Genomic DNA, 17,531 nt, shown 5'->3' on the forward strand with positions numbered 1-17,531 from the left:
TAAAAACGTGTTATATCAGGTGTTTTTTTTTTGGCTAAAGATACACAGAAATACATTTATTTATCATACTCTTTTTTTTTTTTTTTTTTTTTTCATATAAACACTATAGGACACTAATTCATACTATACATATTTAAATTGATTTTTGTATATATCACATATTTGTCCAATATCAACAATATATAATTTATATTAATATAATTTAAAATATATAAACAAATATCACACTTTAATAATATCATAATATATCACTTCAATAATATCATAATATGTTGTCATTTTGAACTTATGATTTTACCGTCCATCATTATGTTTTATATTTTACAGGACTATCGTTTGTTTGTGGATTTTAATTTTTGAATTTAAATTTTTAAATAATAAAAAATTAAATTTAAATATTGTTTTATGTGATATTTATTTGATGTGATTTTTTAATATAAAATATATTTGCTGTATAATATATAATAAAAAAAAATCTCAATAATAAAAATATACGATAAAATTCAAAAAAGAACGAATCCTTTTGTCTTCTTTAATTAAAACAAATTTGGCCCAAGCGACCTTGCTAAAGTATAAATAACACAATAATTTTGTCACAAAATGTATTTAATGCAGCACACAGGTCCTCTCAATGGATGCTGATTTAATTTCATTTTCAAAAGTAATTTCTCATGTGATGATTATTCTTAATTAACATTTTTTTTTGTTTAAAAAAAAAAAAAAAACCGAATTTAACGTCTCCAACGTCCCATGTTTTCCTAAGTATTTCTTCTTCCTCTTCCTTTCTCCTTATTTCACCGCACTCAAACAAACCCTAATTATCAGTATCAGGCAGCTGCAGTAAAAGTAGATCCAGTCCGGTACGGACATGGCGGCACCTCCACCTCCACGACACCTTCCAGCATCCGACAAACCTCCCCCATCCTTGGCCTCACCGCCGCATCCTCCTGCACACACCATATCCCCACCTTCACCGCCCTCACCACCGCCGCCCTCTCCTCTGCCGCCACCGCCTCCCCCACCATCTCCTCCACCATCCCTTCCACAAAACAATCCCACACCCAATCCATCAACATCTCCCCCTCGCCATTATTACCAAACTCCAAGCTCTTCCTGCACGTGACAATCTCCAACAGCAAAACCCCAAAGCTGTAAACATCGACCTTCGCCGTCACCTGCGAATTCCGAAACCACTCCGGCGCCACGTACCCCTTCGTCCCCCGAATGTTCGTCACCGTTCTGCTCTGATTCATCCCCAGAATCTTCGACAATCCGAAGTCCGAAATCCGAGGATTGTTACGGTCGTCGAGAAGTATGTTCTGCGGCTTTATGTCGCAGTGGATTATCGGCGCCGCGCACTCCTCGTGCAGATACCTTAACCCCCTCGAAACCGCCATTGCTATCTCCATCCTCGACCTCCAGCTCGGCCTCGATTGCCCGAAGAGGAACGCCGCCAGCGTGCCATTGGACATGAACTCGTACACAAGCATTCGATGAATCCCGTCGTCGCAGAATCCAATCATTCGGACAAGATTCTTGTGGTGTGTCTGCCCGATCACCTCCATTTCCGTCACGAATTCCCTTTCCGCCTTGTCGCGACCGATTACTCCGTCGAGCTTCTTCACTGCTATCGTCGCGGCGTTCTCGAGTTTTCCTTTGTATACAATTCCGAACGAGCCTCTCCCGGCTTCTTCTTTGAACCCGTTCGTCGCGCGGTCAAGCTCTTTGTGCGTAAACCGCCGGAGATTAGGGCCAGGCCGAGATTCCGGCGCCGGGTAGGGATGTAAAAGCCCTGAGTTTTTTTTCTTATAAATAATTATGTAAATAATAATCAACACCGTGTTGATTAATACTGAGAAGCTTAAAAGCCCCGACACCACGTGAGTGAGTGTCGGGTTAGTCCGGCTCTGTTTTACAAATTTGTTTGATTGATTGTTGTTGCTGCCGCCGCCGTCTTTCTTGAATTTGAGAAAGGCAGTGGCGCCGATGGAAGTGTCGACTTTGCCGTTGGATAGCGGCAGCCGCTTCTTCCAGCAGCTGTCGTTTCGGAAAATGGCGATGGCGCAGAAACAATCGGCGAGGCAGAGGCTGCGGCACTGTTCTATTGAACACGGCCATATTTGTTCGTAATCGTTGAAAGGCCAGTCGGTGTCTGAAACCTCGAACACATCGTACATGTCCGGTTCCGGCGATGATCCCGGGGCGCAACTCGGAGTATAATTCGGCGCACAATTGCCGGAAGTATTGTTTGGATCCGCCGGCGAGAAGCCGCGCGGACACTGGCAATTAGGCCGCCCTTTTTGCAAGGTGCAAACGCTGTTATAACCGCACGCGCCGCTGCCGAGGAGTCCAGCGAGGCTTACACATATGTTGTCCGGCCAAGAACTAGCTGTTATCCACTGTCCGGCGGCGGGAGTACGAGGAATCTTTGGGTAATAATATTGCGCGAAGATTCCGTCGGGATCGAGAGTGGCTCTGTAATAGTAATCCGACGCCGGCGACGGATTTGAGCTGGAAGATAGAACTGACTCTGTCCCGTTTTGGCTCTGAACCGAAATGATGCCTCGTTCGTCGAAGACCAACCGGCCGCCGGCGCCGGGAATTCCGAAGCTGTAATACTCTGCGTCGAATAAATTATTTTCCGGCGTGGTTTTCGTGCTTAGCGCGAATTTTCCGTTGTCTTTTACGGCGGCGTAGAATCTTCCCTGAGAGAAATTGGCGGCCGTCGACCGGGAAATCAGTTGGCTGCCTGCCGGAATATTCTGAGTCGGAAGGATGGTGTCCGTTGGATTGTTGAAGCTCTCCCAGAGCGCCGCCGAATCGCCGCCGCGGAGGACGAAGTTTCCGGTGTCGTTCATGAATCCGTACGCCACCTGATCGGCGAGGCCGTCGGAGCGTCGCAGCACCCTGCCGTGGGGGCCCCGGAGGACTATCCCGCCGGCGGCGTCGAGCTGCACGGTGGCGCCGCCGCGCACCGGAAAGGAAGCCCTGTCGTACCAGACGATGGTTTTTTCGGGGATTTTGTCGAACCATATGGACAGTACGAAGAAGCCATTGTTTCCGGGGAGGTGTTGGAAGCCGAACGCGAAGTCTCCCGACGGCGACCGCCATGGTTCGGAGTTTTCAGCGGCTGTGATGGTGGCTCCGATGGATACGTTTCCGGCGGTCTGAGCAGAGGTGCAGAGCGGGGAGAGGAGTGTCAAGCAGAGGAGGAAGGTCAACGTGGCCATTTCTGCCGAACGAGGTGCAATTAAGAAGTCAACGCCAAGAGTTTCGTATATTCCGATGAAGGAGCAGGGAAAGCAGGACTGCATATATTGCTGCAGAGAATTTAGGTTGCATTTACCATTAATTAGGAGTAAACTTCATTTGGTCTGCTTGACCTTCACAAATTACAAAATATATATTTGATTTAAAATTAATAAATATATATATTGAATATTTTGGTAATGCTCTCTTCTAGACTCTATGTAAGTAAATAAAAGTAAATAACTAACTTCATATAAAATGACAGAAAGGAAAGAATTTTATGTAATATAATATCCCTCTATTGTTGAAAAATGATTAAAATTGACGATATTGTCACTGTCGAATTGGGCTATGGGCGAAATAGTCAACATTCAACCCTACACTATACTCTACTATACATATTATATTTTGTACTTATATAATGATTTGATGTGTTATTTTATGTGAAAAAATATACTATTATAGTTTTTAAAATTATAAATCATATAAAAGATATGAAAAAAAATTATATTCAATGAAAACAATTGAATTATATTATAGTAATTATATGATTTGAAAAAAATTTAGTTTGAATTTGAAATGAAAATAATATTTAATAAAATGATTTATCGCATAAAAAAATGTATATACTTTTAAATAATACAAAATCAAAATAATAAAAATTGAGAAAACTTTAGCAAAAAAACATACCCAATACATTTCATTCTAATAATTTATAGACAAAAAAAGGTAAAATCAAAATGCCTATTAAAAAATAAATACCTATCTAAAAAAAAGTCTGATTATATAAAGATAGACTCAGGCTTCAAACTCCTTTATACATTGTTTATATTTTTTTATATTATATTAAAATTAATTTTATATTCAAAATATCACATCTAATATTTATTTTTATTTTTTTTATTTATTTTTTTTCTTTTAGAAAAGAAGCCCAAATAACAAGTAACTGGGCCACCATATCCGGGCCCACAAATGAATAGTTTGTATCATAAATTTGAACACAAACCCCACCTTTCGTATTAGCACTTAATGGACGGCTAAGATGTGACATCATTAATATTTTATTACTATTGAACTTGACAACAACGTTGACAAACACATACTGCGTATTAACAGTAACACAATACGACATATAAAATTATTTTAGCAATAATCCCCACGATGATCCCAACCGTTGATTGATTTAATTAAACAAAATCTTCCTCAAACAACAGACGTAGTCGCAGAGAAAATCGGGTAAGGACATGGCGGCACCTCAACGGCCATTGCACCTTCCAGCATCAGACAAGCTTCCTTCATCGTCGGTCTCAACGACGCATCTTCTTGCACGCACCAAATCGCCACCATCACAAACCTCTCCACCCGCTCTCCGCCGCCGTCGTTCATCGCCTCCTCCTCGTCCCCGACAAGAGTTCCGATGGCTCTCTCCGTGAAGCAATCGACAACCCAATCGATTAATATCACATTCTCTGCGTCGCTGAATTCCATGTTCGGATACACGCTCTTTCGGCACGTCACAATCTCGAGCAGCAGCACCCCGAAGCTGTACACGTCGACTTTCACCGTCACCGGAATGTTCCGATACCACTCCGGCGCGACGTACCCTCTCGTGCCCCGGATGTTCGTCGTCGTTCGGCTTTGGTCCATCATCAGGAGTTTCGCTAATCCGAAGTCGGAAATACGCGCGTTGTAGTTGTCGTCAAGGAGTATGTTCTGCGGCTTTATGTCGCAGTGGATTATCTGAGTCGCGCATTCTTCGTGTAAGTATGTTAGCCCCCGGGCAACGCCTAGCGCGATGTTCGACCTTTGGATCCACCCGGGTTTCGATTCGCCGAAAAGGAAGCTCGATAATGCCCCGTTGCTCATATACTCGTAGACGAGGAGCCGGTTCGGGCCCTCGTTGCAAAATCCAATGAGTTGGACTAAATTCTTGTGATGAGTTAGGCCGATTACGTCGACCTCGGTTTTGAACTCTTTCTCGGAGTCGTGCGACGCTTGGTTTAATTTCTTCACTGCTACCATCGTTTTAGAATCGTTGACAATCATTTCTCCTTTGTACACAATCCCGAATGCGCCCCTCCCGACCTCTTTGGCGAACCCCGTTGTGGCGTCGAAGAGATCTTTGTAAGTGAAGCAATAGAGATTCGATCTGGGAGCGGCGCGAACCGAGGTTTTTGACTTTCTTTTGTAGATAAGGAAGAGTCCGAGGAAGACGGCGGCGATCAATAGGACGTTGATGAAAGCCGAGCTTCCGAGGAGGATTGATCCAACGAGGATTAAGGTTCCTCTGTCTTTAGTCTTCGTCCGGTCGGAAGATGGACGGTTAGGATTGTCGCCTTTTTTTACCTTGAGAAAGGCGGTGGCACCGAGGGAAGTGTCGACGGCGCCGTTGGAGAGCGGCAGCCGCTTCTTCCAGCATTGATTGCTTCGGAAAATCGCGGCGCCGCAGAAGCAGTCGCTGAGGCAGAGGCTGTAGCACTGATCGGCGGTGCTCGGCTTCAGGCTAAAGTAATCGTTGAATGGCCAATCAACGTCGGAAATGTTTGACATTTCGTAGTTTTCCGGCGAGGATTGACGATCGCCGGCGACGCAGAACTGATCGTAATTCGGCAAGCAATCGCCGTAGGCGTTGGTCGGATCGGCCAACGAGAACTGCGGCGGACACTGGCAGACAGGGCGGCGGTTCTCCATTTTGCATATGCTGTTGTAGCCGCACGCGCCGCTGCCGGTTCCCGCCTTGATTCCGGTGCAGATGTTTCCCGGCCAGGAATCGGCGGTTCCCCACGCCGGAGCGCCGGTGAAGTTGCGGGGATGATAATACTGCGTCAGAATTCCGTCGAAATCGAGAGTTACTCTGTAGTAATTGTCTGCAGCTGAGGGAATCAAATTAGAGGTAAGTTTGAATAACGAAGTTCCGTTCGGTCCGACGACGGCAAGCGAAGCATCGTCGGAGAAGACGACCTGCACCCCGGAATTCGATCGACTTGTGTCGGAAGTTGGGGTATTGTAATAATCATCATCGAATTCAGTGCCGGAAGGGAAGGATTTCACGCTCAGGACAAAGTTCCCGTCGCTAATCATTCTGGCGTAGAATCGTCCTTGCGAGAAATTGGTCGCCGTCGCAGGCGAGGTCAGGTCGCCGCCGATCGGGATGATCTGACCTGGCAGAATGGTGTCCGTCGGATTGTCGAAGCTTTCCCAAACCGTCGCAGAGTCGCTTCTTCTGAGAACAAAGTTTCCGGTGTCGTTCATGTATCCGCCGGCGACGCCGCCGTTGACGGCGTTGGATTGGAAGAGCACCGTCCCCTGAGGGTTCCGGAGAACAATTCCGTTGGCGGCGTCGAGAACGACGGTGGAGCGGCGCGGCACCGGAAAGCTGGTCCTTTCGTACCAGGCTAGGGTTTTATTGGGGATTTTATCGAACCATATGGATAGTATGAAGAGATCGTCGTTATCGGGGAGCTGCCGGAAGCCGAATGCAAAATCGCCGTTGGGGGACCGCCATGGATCGGAGGTGCCGTCGGCGGTGAGAGAGGCTCCGAGGGGTACAGTTCCGGCGGGAGTGTTCTGAGCTGAAGAGGAGAGTGGGAAAAGGAGTATTAGGGCGAGTAGGAATTCCGCCATTGCCGCCGGCCGGAGAATTGGAGCGCTGCAGACCAAAGACTGGTGATTAGAGGGAGGGGGTGATATTATTGGATGAAGTCGAGTCAGTCAAGTCAACGGATAGAGAAGAGTCAACACAAGACTTTTATTTATTTATTTTTTTTTTGTATAATGTCATAATTCCTAAGCAATCCATAGATTTTGTCCGAATTCTTATTTTAGGGTTTGTAAACTTATTTTAATATTTGATTTTTTTTTTTTCTTGAGATTTGATTTAAATTTAGTATTAAATAATGGATGATAACATATAAAAGAATAGCATATAGTAGTACATAGGGATAAACACATATCATATAAAAACAAATAATATATAAAAATTATATTAACATAATATAAACTTAATATATTATGTAGTCACACACACAATACATACTATAAAAAAAAAATAATAATACTGTATAACAATAGACAATACACAAATTATATTAATATAATACAAAAATACTAATAAAGTAATAAATATAATCTCCCATAATATATAATTAATTTTAACAAAAAAGAAATATATATATATACAAGTGGGAATTCGCAGTCGCTATCAAAAAGTACATGCTGGGTAAACTCTGGCCGAATCTAATATTTTACAAACTAGATTCGACGAGACAAGTCATACTAGACGAACCATGCGTGAGGCGTCGAGTTTGAACTCATGATATTACGGTCACAAGTTTACTCGACACCCATTAGTATATTTTTATTTAACGTATTATGTGGTGCATTATTATATTTGCTATCGAATTATTTTATATATGCTTATTGGAAAATTAATAATACTACTATTTAACACCGAATAAATAAGCAGGAAAATAAGGTGTGTCCCACGGGGAACGGAACGCCTCACATAAGTTGAATAAATTGGTTATTTTTAATCAATTGAATTGAATTAATTTCAAATATTTGCATATAAAATTAATTAATTAATTGCAATATAAGAAAATTTAAGTTAACCAATATATAATTTAATTAACTTAATGGTGGGAAGTGAATTCCAGATTGGTTAAACACATATTAATGACTAAATAATTAAAAATATTTATTTATTTATAATAAGGAGAATATATATAATAAAAAATCAACGTCACGTCTCTTAACATATAAAAGGGACAAAAAACACCCCGTGGGATTAGAAAATTAAGGAACCACGTGTTTGACCAAAACACAAAACCCTAACTGGATGCTTTATTTTTATTTACAATGTTAGTTTGATAACGAATTGAACCAAATACAGTTGGAAACTTCCTCCGTATCTAAATGGTAATTAAGAATAGAGGAATACAATTCATTTTGTTGTCCTTGACAATGACAGGACTTCATCCATCATTCCAAGAAGCTTCACTCGTCTCGTCTTCTTCACTCTCAAACCAGACACGCGTCCTACAAAACTTCTATATATGTATCTATACCTCAAATTATCTGAATATGTATAATTGAATTCCCTGCGGCTGGGGCTGGCAATGGCGGCTTTCCTTCTCTTCCTCACAATTCTACTCTTCCCGCTGCATTCCGCGGCCCAATTCACCGGAACCATACCCGCCGGAGCCTCCATTACAGCCAACGGAACCTCCAATCCATGGCGCTCGCCCAACGGCGACTTCGCCTTCGGCTTCCAGACACTCCCTCAAAACGACGATCTCTTCGTCTTGTCCATTTGGTTCGACAAGATTCCCAATCAGACCATCGTCTGGTACGAGAAGGACAGTTTTCCGGTGCGCCGGGGCTCCACCGTACGCCTCGATCCCATCGCCGGAATTTCTCTCCAGGATCCTCAGGGCACGACACTCAACACCTCCGGCAACCTCTCCGGTCGCGTCGCCGATGCAGTCCTGAATGATACAGGCAATTTTATTCTCCGGGGAAACGATTCCACCTGGCTGTGGCAGAGTTTCAGAAATCCGACGGACACGATGCTGCCAGATCAGACAATCGAGATCAACGGCCAACTGATTTCCCGATCGACGGCCGCCAATTTCTCCGACGGAAGATTCTACGGCAGGATGACCCCCGCCGGAAATTTCCTGCTGAGCACGAAGACCTTCCCTAGCACCACCGATTTCGACGCCAATTATTACAGCTCAAATACCTTCGACAACGCGAACGCTTCGAATTCCGGCGTCCGCCTTGTCTTCAGCAACGTCACCGTCCTCTCCGTCGTGCGGCGCAACGGCGCGATTTCTCCGATCTCCGACGTGATCAACGCCCCGCCGATCGCCGAAAATTATTACCGAGCAACTCTCGATTTCGACGGCGTTTTCACGCAGTACTATCATCCCCGGAGCTTCGCTGGCGGCAATCCAGGATGGACGGTTTTGGATTCCTTGCCGGATAACATATGCACCGGATTCAGGGGAGCGATAGGCTCCGGCGCTTGCGGGTACAACAGCATATGCAGTGTCAACGACGGCCGGCCAATCTGCCGGTGCCCGGAGCAATTCTCATTGGTCGATCCTACCAACAGTTATGGCGATTGCACGCCGGATTACGTGCAGACGTGTCTTCCCGGCGAGAGCGGCGATGAATATCAGCTGTCGGAGATCCCCGACACCGACTGGCCTTTGAACGATTATGCGACAGAGAATCCGAGCACCGAGGAGCGGTGTCGCCGCCTCTGCCTTACCGATTGTTTCTGCGGCGCCGCCATCTTCCGGAGCAACCAATGCTGGAAAAAGCGGCTGCCGCTCTCCAACGGCCAAGTCGACAGGTCACTCGGCGGGAAAGCCTTTCTGAAACTCCGATCAACCAATATTTCATCGGAAAATCTCAACCGTCCATCAACCAAAACCAACGGCCAAAAAACACTCATCACTGTATTATCCGTTCTTCTCGGCGCCTCCATCTTTGCTGCGCTCATATTCCTCGCCATTGCTCACCGGAGCCGCGGTAATTTCAAATTCCGGCGGCTTCAACTTCCAATTCAGCCGCGGAACAACGTCGTTTTACCAAATGTATGCTACTTTTCTTACAACGATCTCGTCCTCGCCACCAGTGGATTCGCCGAAGAACTCGGAAGGGGAGCATTCGGAATCGTCTATAAAGGAATCGTCGTAATAAACGATTCAGAAAGCGTGCTAGCTGTAAAGAAATTAGACAGAGTCGCCGAGGATTCCGAGAAGGAATTCAAAGCCGAGGTGGACATAATCGGAAGGACTCACCATAAGAACTTAGTCCGATTAATCGGATTCTGCAACGAGGGGCAGCACCGCCTCCTGGCTTACGAGTACATGCCGAACGGAACCCTAGCCGCCGCCTTGTTCGGCGGCGCGAAGCCGAGCTGGAAACAGAGGAAACAAATGGCGGTCGGCGTCGCCAGGGGGCTATTATACCTGCACGAAGAATGCGCAACTCAGATAATTCATTGCGACATAAAACCTCAGAACATTCTTCTCGACGATCGATACAACGCCCGAATCTCCGACTTCGGATTAGCCAAACTCCTGAGGAAAAACCAGAGCAAAACCCTAACGAACATTAGGGGGACGAAGGGGTACGTGGCGCCGGAGTGGTTTCGGAGCTCGCAGGTGACGGCGAAGGTCGATGTTTACAGCTTCGGAGTGCTGTTGTTGGAGATTATCACGTGTCGGAGGAGCGTGGATCAGAATCTGGAATTTACGGAGGAGGAGAATCCGATTCTGGTGGATTGGGTTTGGGATTGCTTCGCCGGCGGGAAGGTGGAGAGCGTCGTCGGCGGTGACGAGGAGGCGCTGGCGGACAGGGCGGCGCTGGAGAGGCTGGTGAAGGCGGGGGTTTGGTGCGTTCAGGAAGATGCGTCGGTGAGGCCGACGATGAGGACGGCGTGTCTGATGATGGAAGGGGTGATTGATGTCCGAGTGCCGCCATGTCCGTACCTTCAGATCTCAATTCTAAACGCTGATCCTAAACTCAACTCGTTGTCTTCTTCGTCTTGGTCTAGGTCTGTTTGATTGAACTTAATTAGGGTTTGGGAATATATGCAGAATACAAGTCTTTTATTTTATTATTTTTGTAAGTTTGAACGAAAATCGTCGTTAGGCTTAACAAGAACCTCCCCCATTCTAGTCAAAATTAAACTTCGTCCAAATCACAAATTCAAGAAAAACACACACAATTAAAATTAGTTAAATAGAATGAACTAAAAAACCAGAGAGAGAGAGAGAGAGAGAGGGAGATATGGCTATGGTAAGAGAGCAGAAGGGATGTGTCTTTCATCAAACTTACAAGATGTAAATTTGTTCTGAGTAGGATTTGAAGAGCTTGGGGGTCTTATCCTCAGCCCATTCTCGACTGCTTCGACCACGCCAGCCCCATCGAACTTCTGCTTCTTTGCCGGCATTGAATTCACGGTCATCAGCATCTTTCTTGATCTTGCCTGCAAGTATGGCTCTCCAAACGCAACAACATTCTCCATTTCTCGATACAGATGCAAATCAAATGGAAGCAGAGAACACAAAGAAGCACAAAAGTAGTAGCTTTGTGATAATCGCTCGTCATATCGAACAAATGAAAGATTAGTAGGGATGGAAGGATACGAGAAGTTTAGCATCGATCCTAATTATAAATGACAAAAACACGGCGTCAAAATGTGGGATGCGACACACTTTATATTGAGGGATAATGTAGGCTCAGAAGTCAGATCTTAAGTTTTCAAAACAGCCCTCTCAATGTTCTTTTCTTCGTAGATGCAAATCTTGTGTGTTGTAGACTAATATAATAAAACAGCGGTCCAAACAGCACGGACATGTGACGCTTATTTGGCTGTGCATTTCTAAGTATGTCTAAGTGCAGAGGAAATCATAAAGTGAGTGTCGAAGAACATGTGCCATGTGACGTATCAGTACTAAACAACACATTATTACAAATTATTCTTCGACTTTACTGTTGCAATAAGGAACAAGAACACCTAGGTTCAGATATCATGTCTGCATTTTAATTTTCTTCTAGTAAATGATAATGGCGATTTATTATTGGTTATAACTACGAAAAAACAAAAAAGCAAGAAATATGGAGATGGAACGACAATTTTCATATTCAGAAATGTATGGTACAAAGGCTTAAACAGCACATTTAATTTAATTTCACAACAACAAAAGGCTAACATGTGATCGATCAGAATGAAAACATGGTGGCACAGCGATGAGAGTCATGGATTTCGGCTTTGTTAATCATAAACTACTACGTTTTTTTACATCTACAATGATTTAACGAATTCAAGAATTAAATTTACCATTTCCCTGTCGTAAGCAGAACCTTCCATCTCGAAATGGCTCACACCCTCAAGCAGATGTGTGTCGACACGGCCTTTGGCTGATTTAAGTTTGTTTTTCAGCTGCTTCACACTGGTGAATCCGTCTTTCGTTCCCATCACAAACAGTTTAGGTTTGGGTGAATTTAGAATAGCTTTATGATGCCGTCCAAAGAGGACTGAAGCCATTAGGCCGAATGGGTATCCTAGGCTTACATAGCCCACAATGTGCTCAATTTTATCAACTGCCGAACCTGCAATCGGGGCACCTGTTCAAGACATGTCAGAAACAGCGACAATCACTTACATCAAAAGTGTCGACAAATTCAGAAAGACAATAATATGCATCTTCACATTTCTTATAAATGGCGGAAACTTTAGTTGAATTCCAGTTCTTGAGACCTAGAAATTGCTAACTAACATCACCAAAAAAGCGTCTGTTGAAGTACTAATCCATTTACTTATGCTTTCAAACTTGTTTTCGCATTATTCAACGAAACTCTCTAACTAAAAACCACTATAATCAAAACTTAATTTTCATTTAAAATATTATATTAAAAACTTATTTTTTATTCAAAAAATCACATCCAATGGCTATTTACATTACATCAAAAGCCAATTTCATATTAACTCTTTGCTATTTTCAAAACAACCAAAAACTTCAAAACACCTCCAAACCATAACTAAACAAAGAAAATTCCACAATCATGATTAGAGATTCATTTGATCATGTCTCGTCCGATCATCAGGAGCGCCGAAGATGCAGAGCAATCAAATTGCAGATTCAAAGAGAGAGAGAAAGAAAGAAGAAGAAATATATGACTTCTGGTCATGTGTACTTTCCTCTTCCTCTTCCTTTTCTTCTTCTGTAGATCCAAAAAAAGAACTGAAGTTTCCATAAATAAGAGGAAATTATCTCTGCAATAATTTGGGGATTACAAATCTGAAGCAATAATGTGTCAATGCAAACATCCAACAATGAATTGTTTCTAAGCTTAAGCCATTTCTCATCTGCTCAATTGTTAATTTCATGCTCCAAAAATCAACATCTCAAGAACACAGAAGTAATCTCAAATAGGAGACGGAGTCCAGCACGAAAAATCATCATTATCCCCACGAAATCATCCAATTCAATGCATCACCAAAAATCACGACTGCAAAGTAATCAGTACCAATTTCAAAAACTCCGAAACGCAGAAATTAACAATACCTGCTGAAGATCCGACCAGCAAAACTCTATCGACGCCGATATTGCGTACCACCCACCCACAAACCGCGACGACATCTTCAACCTCGCTAAATCCAGTGAGGGAAGCCCTCCCTGTCGACCTGCCCACGCCTCTCATGTCGAAGGTCACTGCCGTGAACCCGCTGCTGGCTAATCCACTGCCGATTCCCCTCAGAAGATCCTGGCATCCGCCCAATATCGAATACGGATGCACCAATACAATTGCAGGATTACCTTGTGTATTCTCCTCGTCTCCTTCAGGTCTGAAAATTGTCGCCTGCAGCTTAACTCCATCGCCCGTTTCGACTGTGCTGCGTTCTACACTGCAACCCGCTACGGCCATTGTTACTCTGGAGGATCAAGGGGTTTCCTTTCAAATGATATATATATATTATTTTAATCACTTCTAGATACATTATTTAAATTGATAAAAAAATACTATTAATCTCTAGATATGTTTTGGAATTTTTTATAATTTTAAAAATTATAAGAAATTATTAATGTGATAATCTGTTAGCTAAATACCAATATTTATTGAGAATGTGTTTCTCAATAAGATTCAATTGATAATTAGCTCTTCTTTGGTAGAATAGAATAATTGTTTATACATAAATGGACAATTATATATACTTATATTTTATCCCGTAGCATTATTATTATTTTTTACTCCTATTTACCATCTCATTCTCTTTTTATTATACATTTATATCTAAGAAATAATTGATTATTTTTAAGTCTTAGTGTAAAATGTAAACTAATAATACTTATGTTTTTGGGTAAAATTGATGCAAGTAAAAGAAATATATATACATCCAATCAGTTTGGGGGTAGAAATTCTAGTGAATGAATGCGATTTATTTTGAGTAAAATTGATGCAAGTAAGAGAAAAGTCCAGAGCCAGCCGTACAAAAATAAATTTGAAGGACTTATGCACTGCCCTGCCCTTTCTTGCTCTATTTCTATCACTACGACCCAAAACTTGCTCTATAGTTTCCACATGTAACTTACAAAGCCTGCAAGCACTTTTAACCTTAGCTACTGCTTTTAGGGATGTCAAGGTCCTTGAATATCGGGCTGTCGACGCTCACGCCCATCGCGTTCAGACCATTGTCGACGTATATGACTGCGCCCGTGATGGCAGAAGCCAGCGGCGATGCCAGGAAGGCTGCCGTGTTCCCTACTTCATCTGCGAAATTTTATCTCAGAATTGGTAGAGTTCATGAGTCCCAAGGCTTTTTATGTAACAGTTCCTTTAGGATTTACAGTTACCTGCGGATAGTTCTTTCTGGAGAGGTGCATTTGCAAGGGAGTAATCTATCATCATGTCGATGAATCCGATGGCTTTTGCAGCACGGCTTCTTAACGGGCCTGAGTTTCAGTTAATCGACAGTTGAGCTTGTGTTAATGTTTTGTGCAGCTGGCTTCGTCGGAATAGAATTGGTGAAAAGTATGATGAAATCGAAAATACCAGCTGATATGGTGTTCACCCGGATTTTCTGTGTCCTTCCCGCTTCGAAAGCAAGAACCTGATTAAAGGAGAAATGAGAGATCCTTGGATGAACTCGACAGAACAAATGGATCGATGCTTTGGAGATCATGTGCATTTACCCTTGTGTCACTCTCGAGGGCTGCTTTTGCTGAGCTCATTCCACCTCCGTATCTGTTATGTATTCATAGTTAAAGATCGTGTAGTCGCAGTACTTGTATTTAATTCAAACCAGAGATATAAAGCAAAAATACCCGGGGATGATCCTCTCTGAAGCAATGTACGTAAGAGAGACCGAGGAACCACCTAAAACAGGAGGAAAAAAGATAAACAAATAACGTGTTATTCAAAGTGTACACTATCCAATCTGAAGAATTTATGCGTTCGAAAAAGACATGCCTGGGTTTATAATTGGAAGGAAATGCTTTAATAAGGACACGTAAGAATAACTTGATGCTGAAATTGCCGCAAGATATCCTTTTCTTGAGGTTTCGAGCAGAGGTCTCGTTACCTAGTTGTAGCTCATTCAATCAAATAGAGATGTATCCGTGTTTCATAATTGCTTAATAATTACAACGGTAGCATACCTCTGGCCCATTAGCTAGGGAGTGCACAAGAATGTCAATGCTACCAAAATCCTGTTTTACACACTCTGCCACTTCCTGCGACAAATTACAGAAGCATCTAACAATTTGAATTAGCCAATTCCTTGTTGTGAGACAATTCTATTGAATTCTGTTTAAAATAAGAGATCGTAACTATTTTTTATATTTCAAGACGCATCAGCCATATTTAGGGATCCAAGGCCTGATTTGAGATAAATATCGTACCTTAACAGTCCAGTTACTGGAGCCGGCATAACGTTTGTTTGTTTTTATCTGCAACATTAGGAGGGAGCACAAAACAAGCTTACAGAACGGTCTCAATGATCTTAAACAAAAATCAAGCTTCAATGAGCACAGTTAGTTACATCTTCTGGAACATCATCTGGATTGTCGAAAACTGCATCTAATGGATAAACTTTGGTGATCTCCATCATCGAACCATCAGGCAGCCTGAAGTCATAATCTTTGTCAGTGGAAGCAACTAGGCCAAGTCAGTAAGTAATGCAGGAACAAGAAAAAAGGAATCGAACACAAGCTAGAACAATACACGCGTGATTCATCAAACTTCCCACGGCGTAGACTAGTTTCAAAGATGTTCAAAGCCTGTATAATAAATCATAATCAGTACAAAATCAATAACATCACCGGATAATTGCAACCATGCAATTTCAGATATACTTACAGGCACCCACGTGCCAAGAAGAATTTCAGCTCCCGCGGCAGCAAGAGATTTGGCAATAGCCCAGCCATATCCATTATCATCGGCTACACCAGCAACAAATGCCCTCTTACCTATATAAATAATTTACAATTAAGCTAATAAATATAAAATAATCTCGCATTCCATCCAGCTTCATCTTATGATTTCATTACACAAAATGTTCTGTTGTTAATGGAAATATAACCTTTCAAATTGATAGACAATCCCGGCGCAGGCTTGCTTTCACTAGGCTCAGACATTGCCTTTGTCACTACTTTGCTAAACTTTACTGGAGATGAAGTGAAGGTACGGCTGGAATATTGTCCAGATGACACAGGGCAAGCACTGGACAATTTACCCCATGATAGTCCAACAGAATTCATGTCAAATTTTGCCAAACCACCTCTAAATATTCCTTTAGCCGAAAACATAGAAGGTTTTACTGCTGCAATCTGGAAGCTCGAAGCTGCAGAAGCTGCCATTTCAATGTCTTTGATCTAATAAAGAGGGGATATCTCTGTAGCCAAAAAAGAAGAAGTCAGAAATTAGTTTCGATTTCCTTTTCCTTTCCTCAAAATTATCAAAAAATAATCTTCAAATTTAATACACTAACACAAACTAGAATGGGGATTTAAGGTCTAGGATCGAAATGCTCCAATGCACAATAAATAGAGATGAATTTGATTTGTTGTTTTCACCAGTATTCCAAACCTATTAACCTACCAAATGACCAAAATTTAGTGCAATTCCCCTCGCTTTCAGCCAATTCAACTCCCACCAGCCAGATAAACGCAATGCTTGTGAAAATGAAATGCTTCAAACAAACTTTCATTCCATATCCTACCACATTTACATAATCGCGCAGTGAAGAATAAAAACAACCGCTTCAATTTCACAACAAAATCATGTTTCCTTTTCAAAAGCAGGCATTGTGCTAGCAAGAGAATACCAACAATTCACGAAACTCATGCTAGCTCAAAGCAATTATCCTTACTACCGGGAACAAAAATACAATACAAAATAATGCTTAAATTACATCCACCAACATATCAAAACACAACGTCACATTCCGCCTACACCAGAAGACTACCACCACTCCAACAGAGAAAACCAAAATTACAAACTTTACACACAACCAAAAAACCAAGAATCTCAAAAACCTGAAGAAGAACTTGAATTTCCTCGCCGAGGAGCTACCCAGTGTACGGAATGAACTCGAAGAAGACGACAGTGGCTGTTCAGGCGTAGTAACATTCTTAACGCCTGTATTTGAAACGTGATCGCGGTTACGACGTCGTCTAATCTCTCATCTTGCTGGGCTAAAAAATCTCAGGCCCATGGGCCCAACAACAGGCCCATACGGCTCAACTAAATCTGAGGCCTTT

The 17,531-nt window shown here is 42.7% G+C and overlaps 5 protein-coding genes across 6 annotated transcripts; 1 reads left to right on the forward strand and 4 right to left on the reverse strand.

Moving 5' to 3' along the window:
- Nucleotides 1-628: 628 nt before the first annotated feature.
- LOC127242837 (G-type lectin S-receptor-like serine/threonine-protein kinase LECRK3) lies at nucleotides 629-3,230 on the reverse strand. Its single transcript, XM_051262547.1, has one exon. It carries the CDS (start codon nucleotides 3,228-3,230, stop codon nucleotides 828-830), a length of 2,403 nt encoding a protein of 800 aa, XP_051118504.1. The 3' UTR covers nucleotides 629-827.
- A 1,064-nt stretch (nucleotides 3,231-4,294) lies between these two features.
- Nucleotides 4,295-6,882, reverse strand: LOC127243121 (G-type lectin S-receptor-like serine/threonine-protein kinase LECRK2). Its single transcript, XM_051262995.1, has one exon. It carries the CDS (start codon nucleotides 6,871-6,873, stop codon nucleotides 4,453-4,455), a length of 2,421 nt encoding a protein of 806 aa, XP_051118952.1. The 5' UTR covers nucleotides 6,874-6,882; the 3' UTR covers nucleotides 4,295-4,452.
- Nucleotides 6,883-8,035: 1,153 nt separating this feature from the next.
- LOC127242884 (uncharacterized) lies at nucleotides 8,036-13,726 on the reverse strand. Of its 2 annotated transcripts, XM_051262602.1 has the most exons (4): nucleotides 13,338-13,726; nucleotides 11,104-12,396; nucleotides 10,062-10,821; nucleotides 8,036-9,937 (listed from the first exon to the last, which is right to left on the reverse strand). In XM_051262602.1, the coding sequence occupies exons 1-2, from the start codon at nucleotides 13,696-13,698 to the stop codon at nucleotides 12,074-12,076; spliced, it is 684 nt and encodes a 227-aa protein (XP_051118559.1). In that variant the 5' UTR covers nucleotides 13,699-13,726; the 3' UTR covers nucleotides 8,036-9,937; nucleotides 10,062-10,821; nucleotides 11,104-12,073. The 2 variants fall into 2 exon arrangements, with proteins under 2 accessions (XP_051118559.1, XP_051118557.1); XM_051262600.1 differs by having other exon boundaries at nucleotides 8,036-10,821.
- On the forward strand, nucleotides 8,367-10,882 carry LOC127242883 (G-type lectin S-receptor-like serine/threonine-protein kinase RLK1). Its single transcript, XM_051262599.1, has one exon. It carries the CDS (start codon nucleotides 8,367-8,369, stop codon nucleotides 10,827-10,829), a length of 2,463 nt encoding a protein of 820 aa, XP_051118556.1. The 3' UTR covers nucleotides 10,830-10,882.
- Nucleotides 13,727-14,175: 449 nt separating the features above from the next.
- Nucleotides 14,176-17,417, reverse strand: LOC127242797 (enoyl-[acyl-carrier-protein] reductase [NADH], chloroplastic). The gene is made up of 13 exons (XM_051262481.1): nucleotides 17,307-17,417; nucleotides 16,352-16,663; nucleotides 16,129-16,238; nucleotides 15,994-16,049; nucleotides 15,812-15,896; nucleotides 15,672-15,719; nucleotides 15,429-15,503; nucleotides 15,241-15,352; nucleotides 15,096-15,147; nucleotides 14,964-15,015; nucleotides 14,824-14,881; nucleotides 14,625-14,723; nucleotides 14,176-14,541 (listed from the first exon to the last, which is right to left on the reverse strand). The coding sequence occupies exons 2-13, from the start codon at nucleotides 16,626-16,628 to the stop codon at nucleotides 14,387-14,389; spliced, it is 1,179 nt and encodes a 392-aa protein (XP_051118438.1). The 5' UTR covers nucleotides 16,629-16,663; nucleotides 17,307-17,417; the 3' UTR covers nucleotides 14,176-14,386.
- Between the last annotated feature and the right edge of the window lie 114 nt (nucleotides 17,418-17,531).

This window comes from Andrographis paniculata, unplaced genomic scaffold (genome assembly GCF_009805555.1).
Source record: "Andrographis paniculata isolate CXL003 unplaced genomic scaffold, ASM980555v1 Contig89END, whole genome shotgun sequence".
In the NCBI taxonomy this organism is placed as follows: Eukaryota; Viridiplantae; Streptophyta; class Magnoliopsida; order Lamiales; family Acanthaceae; genus Andrographis; species Andrographis paniculata.

What these genes read in the sequence shown, in the direction of transcription:
- LOC127242797 (XM_051262481.1), bottom strand. Translation starts at nt 16,628, where the DNA reads ATGGCAGCTTCTGCAGCTTCGAGCTTCCAGATTGCAGCAGTAAAACCT. An exon ending in CCAGTAACTGGACTGTTAAG is followed by an intron (nt 15,504 to 15,671) that starts GTACGATATTTA and finishes AATTTGTCGCAG; the next exon opens with GAAGTGGCAGAGTGTGTAAA. An exon ending in CCAGAAAGAACTATCCGCAG is followed by an intron (nt 14,542 to 14,624) that starts GTAACTGTAAAT and finishes AAAATTTCGCAG; the next exon opens with ATGAAGTAGGGAACACGGCA.
- LOC127242883 (XM_051262599.1), top strand. Translation starts at nt 8,367, where the DNA reads ATGGCGGCTTTCCTTCTCTTCCTCACAATTCTACTCTTCCCGCTGCAT.
- LOC127242837 (XM_051262547.1), bottom strand. Translation starts at nt 3,230, where the DNA reads ATGGCCACGTTGACCTTCCTCCTCTGCTTGACACTCCTCTCCCCGCTC.
- LOC127243121 (XM_051262995.1), bottom strand. Translation starts at nt 6,873, where the DNA reads ATGGCGGAATTCCTACTCGCCCTAATACTCCTTTTCCCACTCTCCTCT.
- LOC127242884 (XM_051262602.1), bottom strand. Translation starts at nt 13,698, where the DNA reads ATGGCCGTAGCGGGTTGCAGTGTAGAACGCAGCACAGTCGAAACGGGC. An exon ending in GCTGGTCGGATCTTCAGCAG is followed by an intron (nt 12,397 to 13,337) that starts GTATTGTTAATT and finishes TGTCTTGAACAG; the next exon opens with GTGCCCCGATTGCAGGTTCG.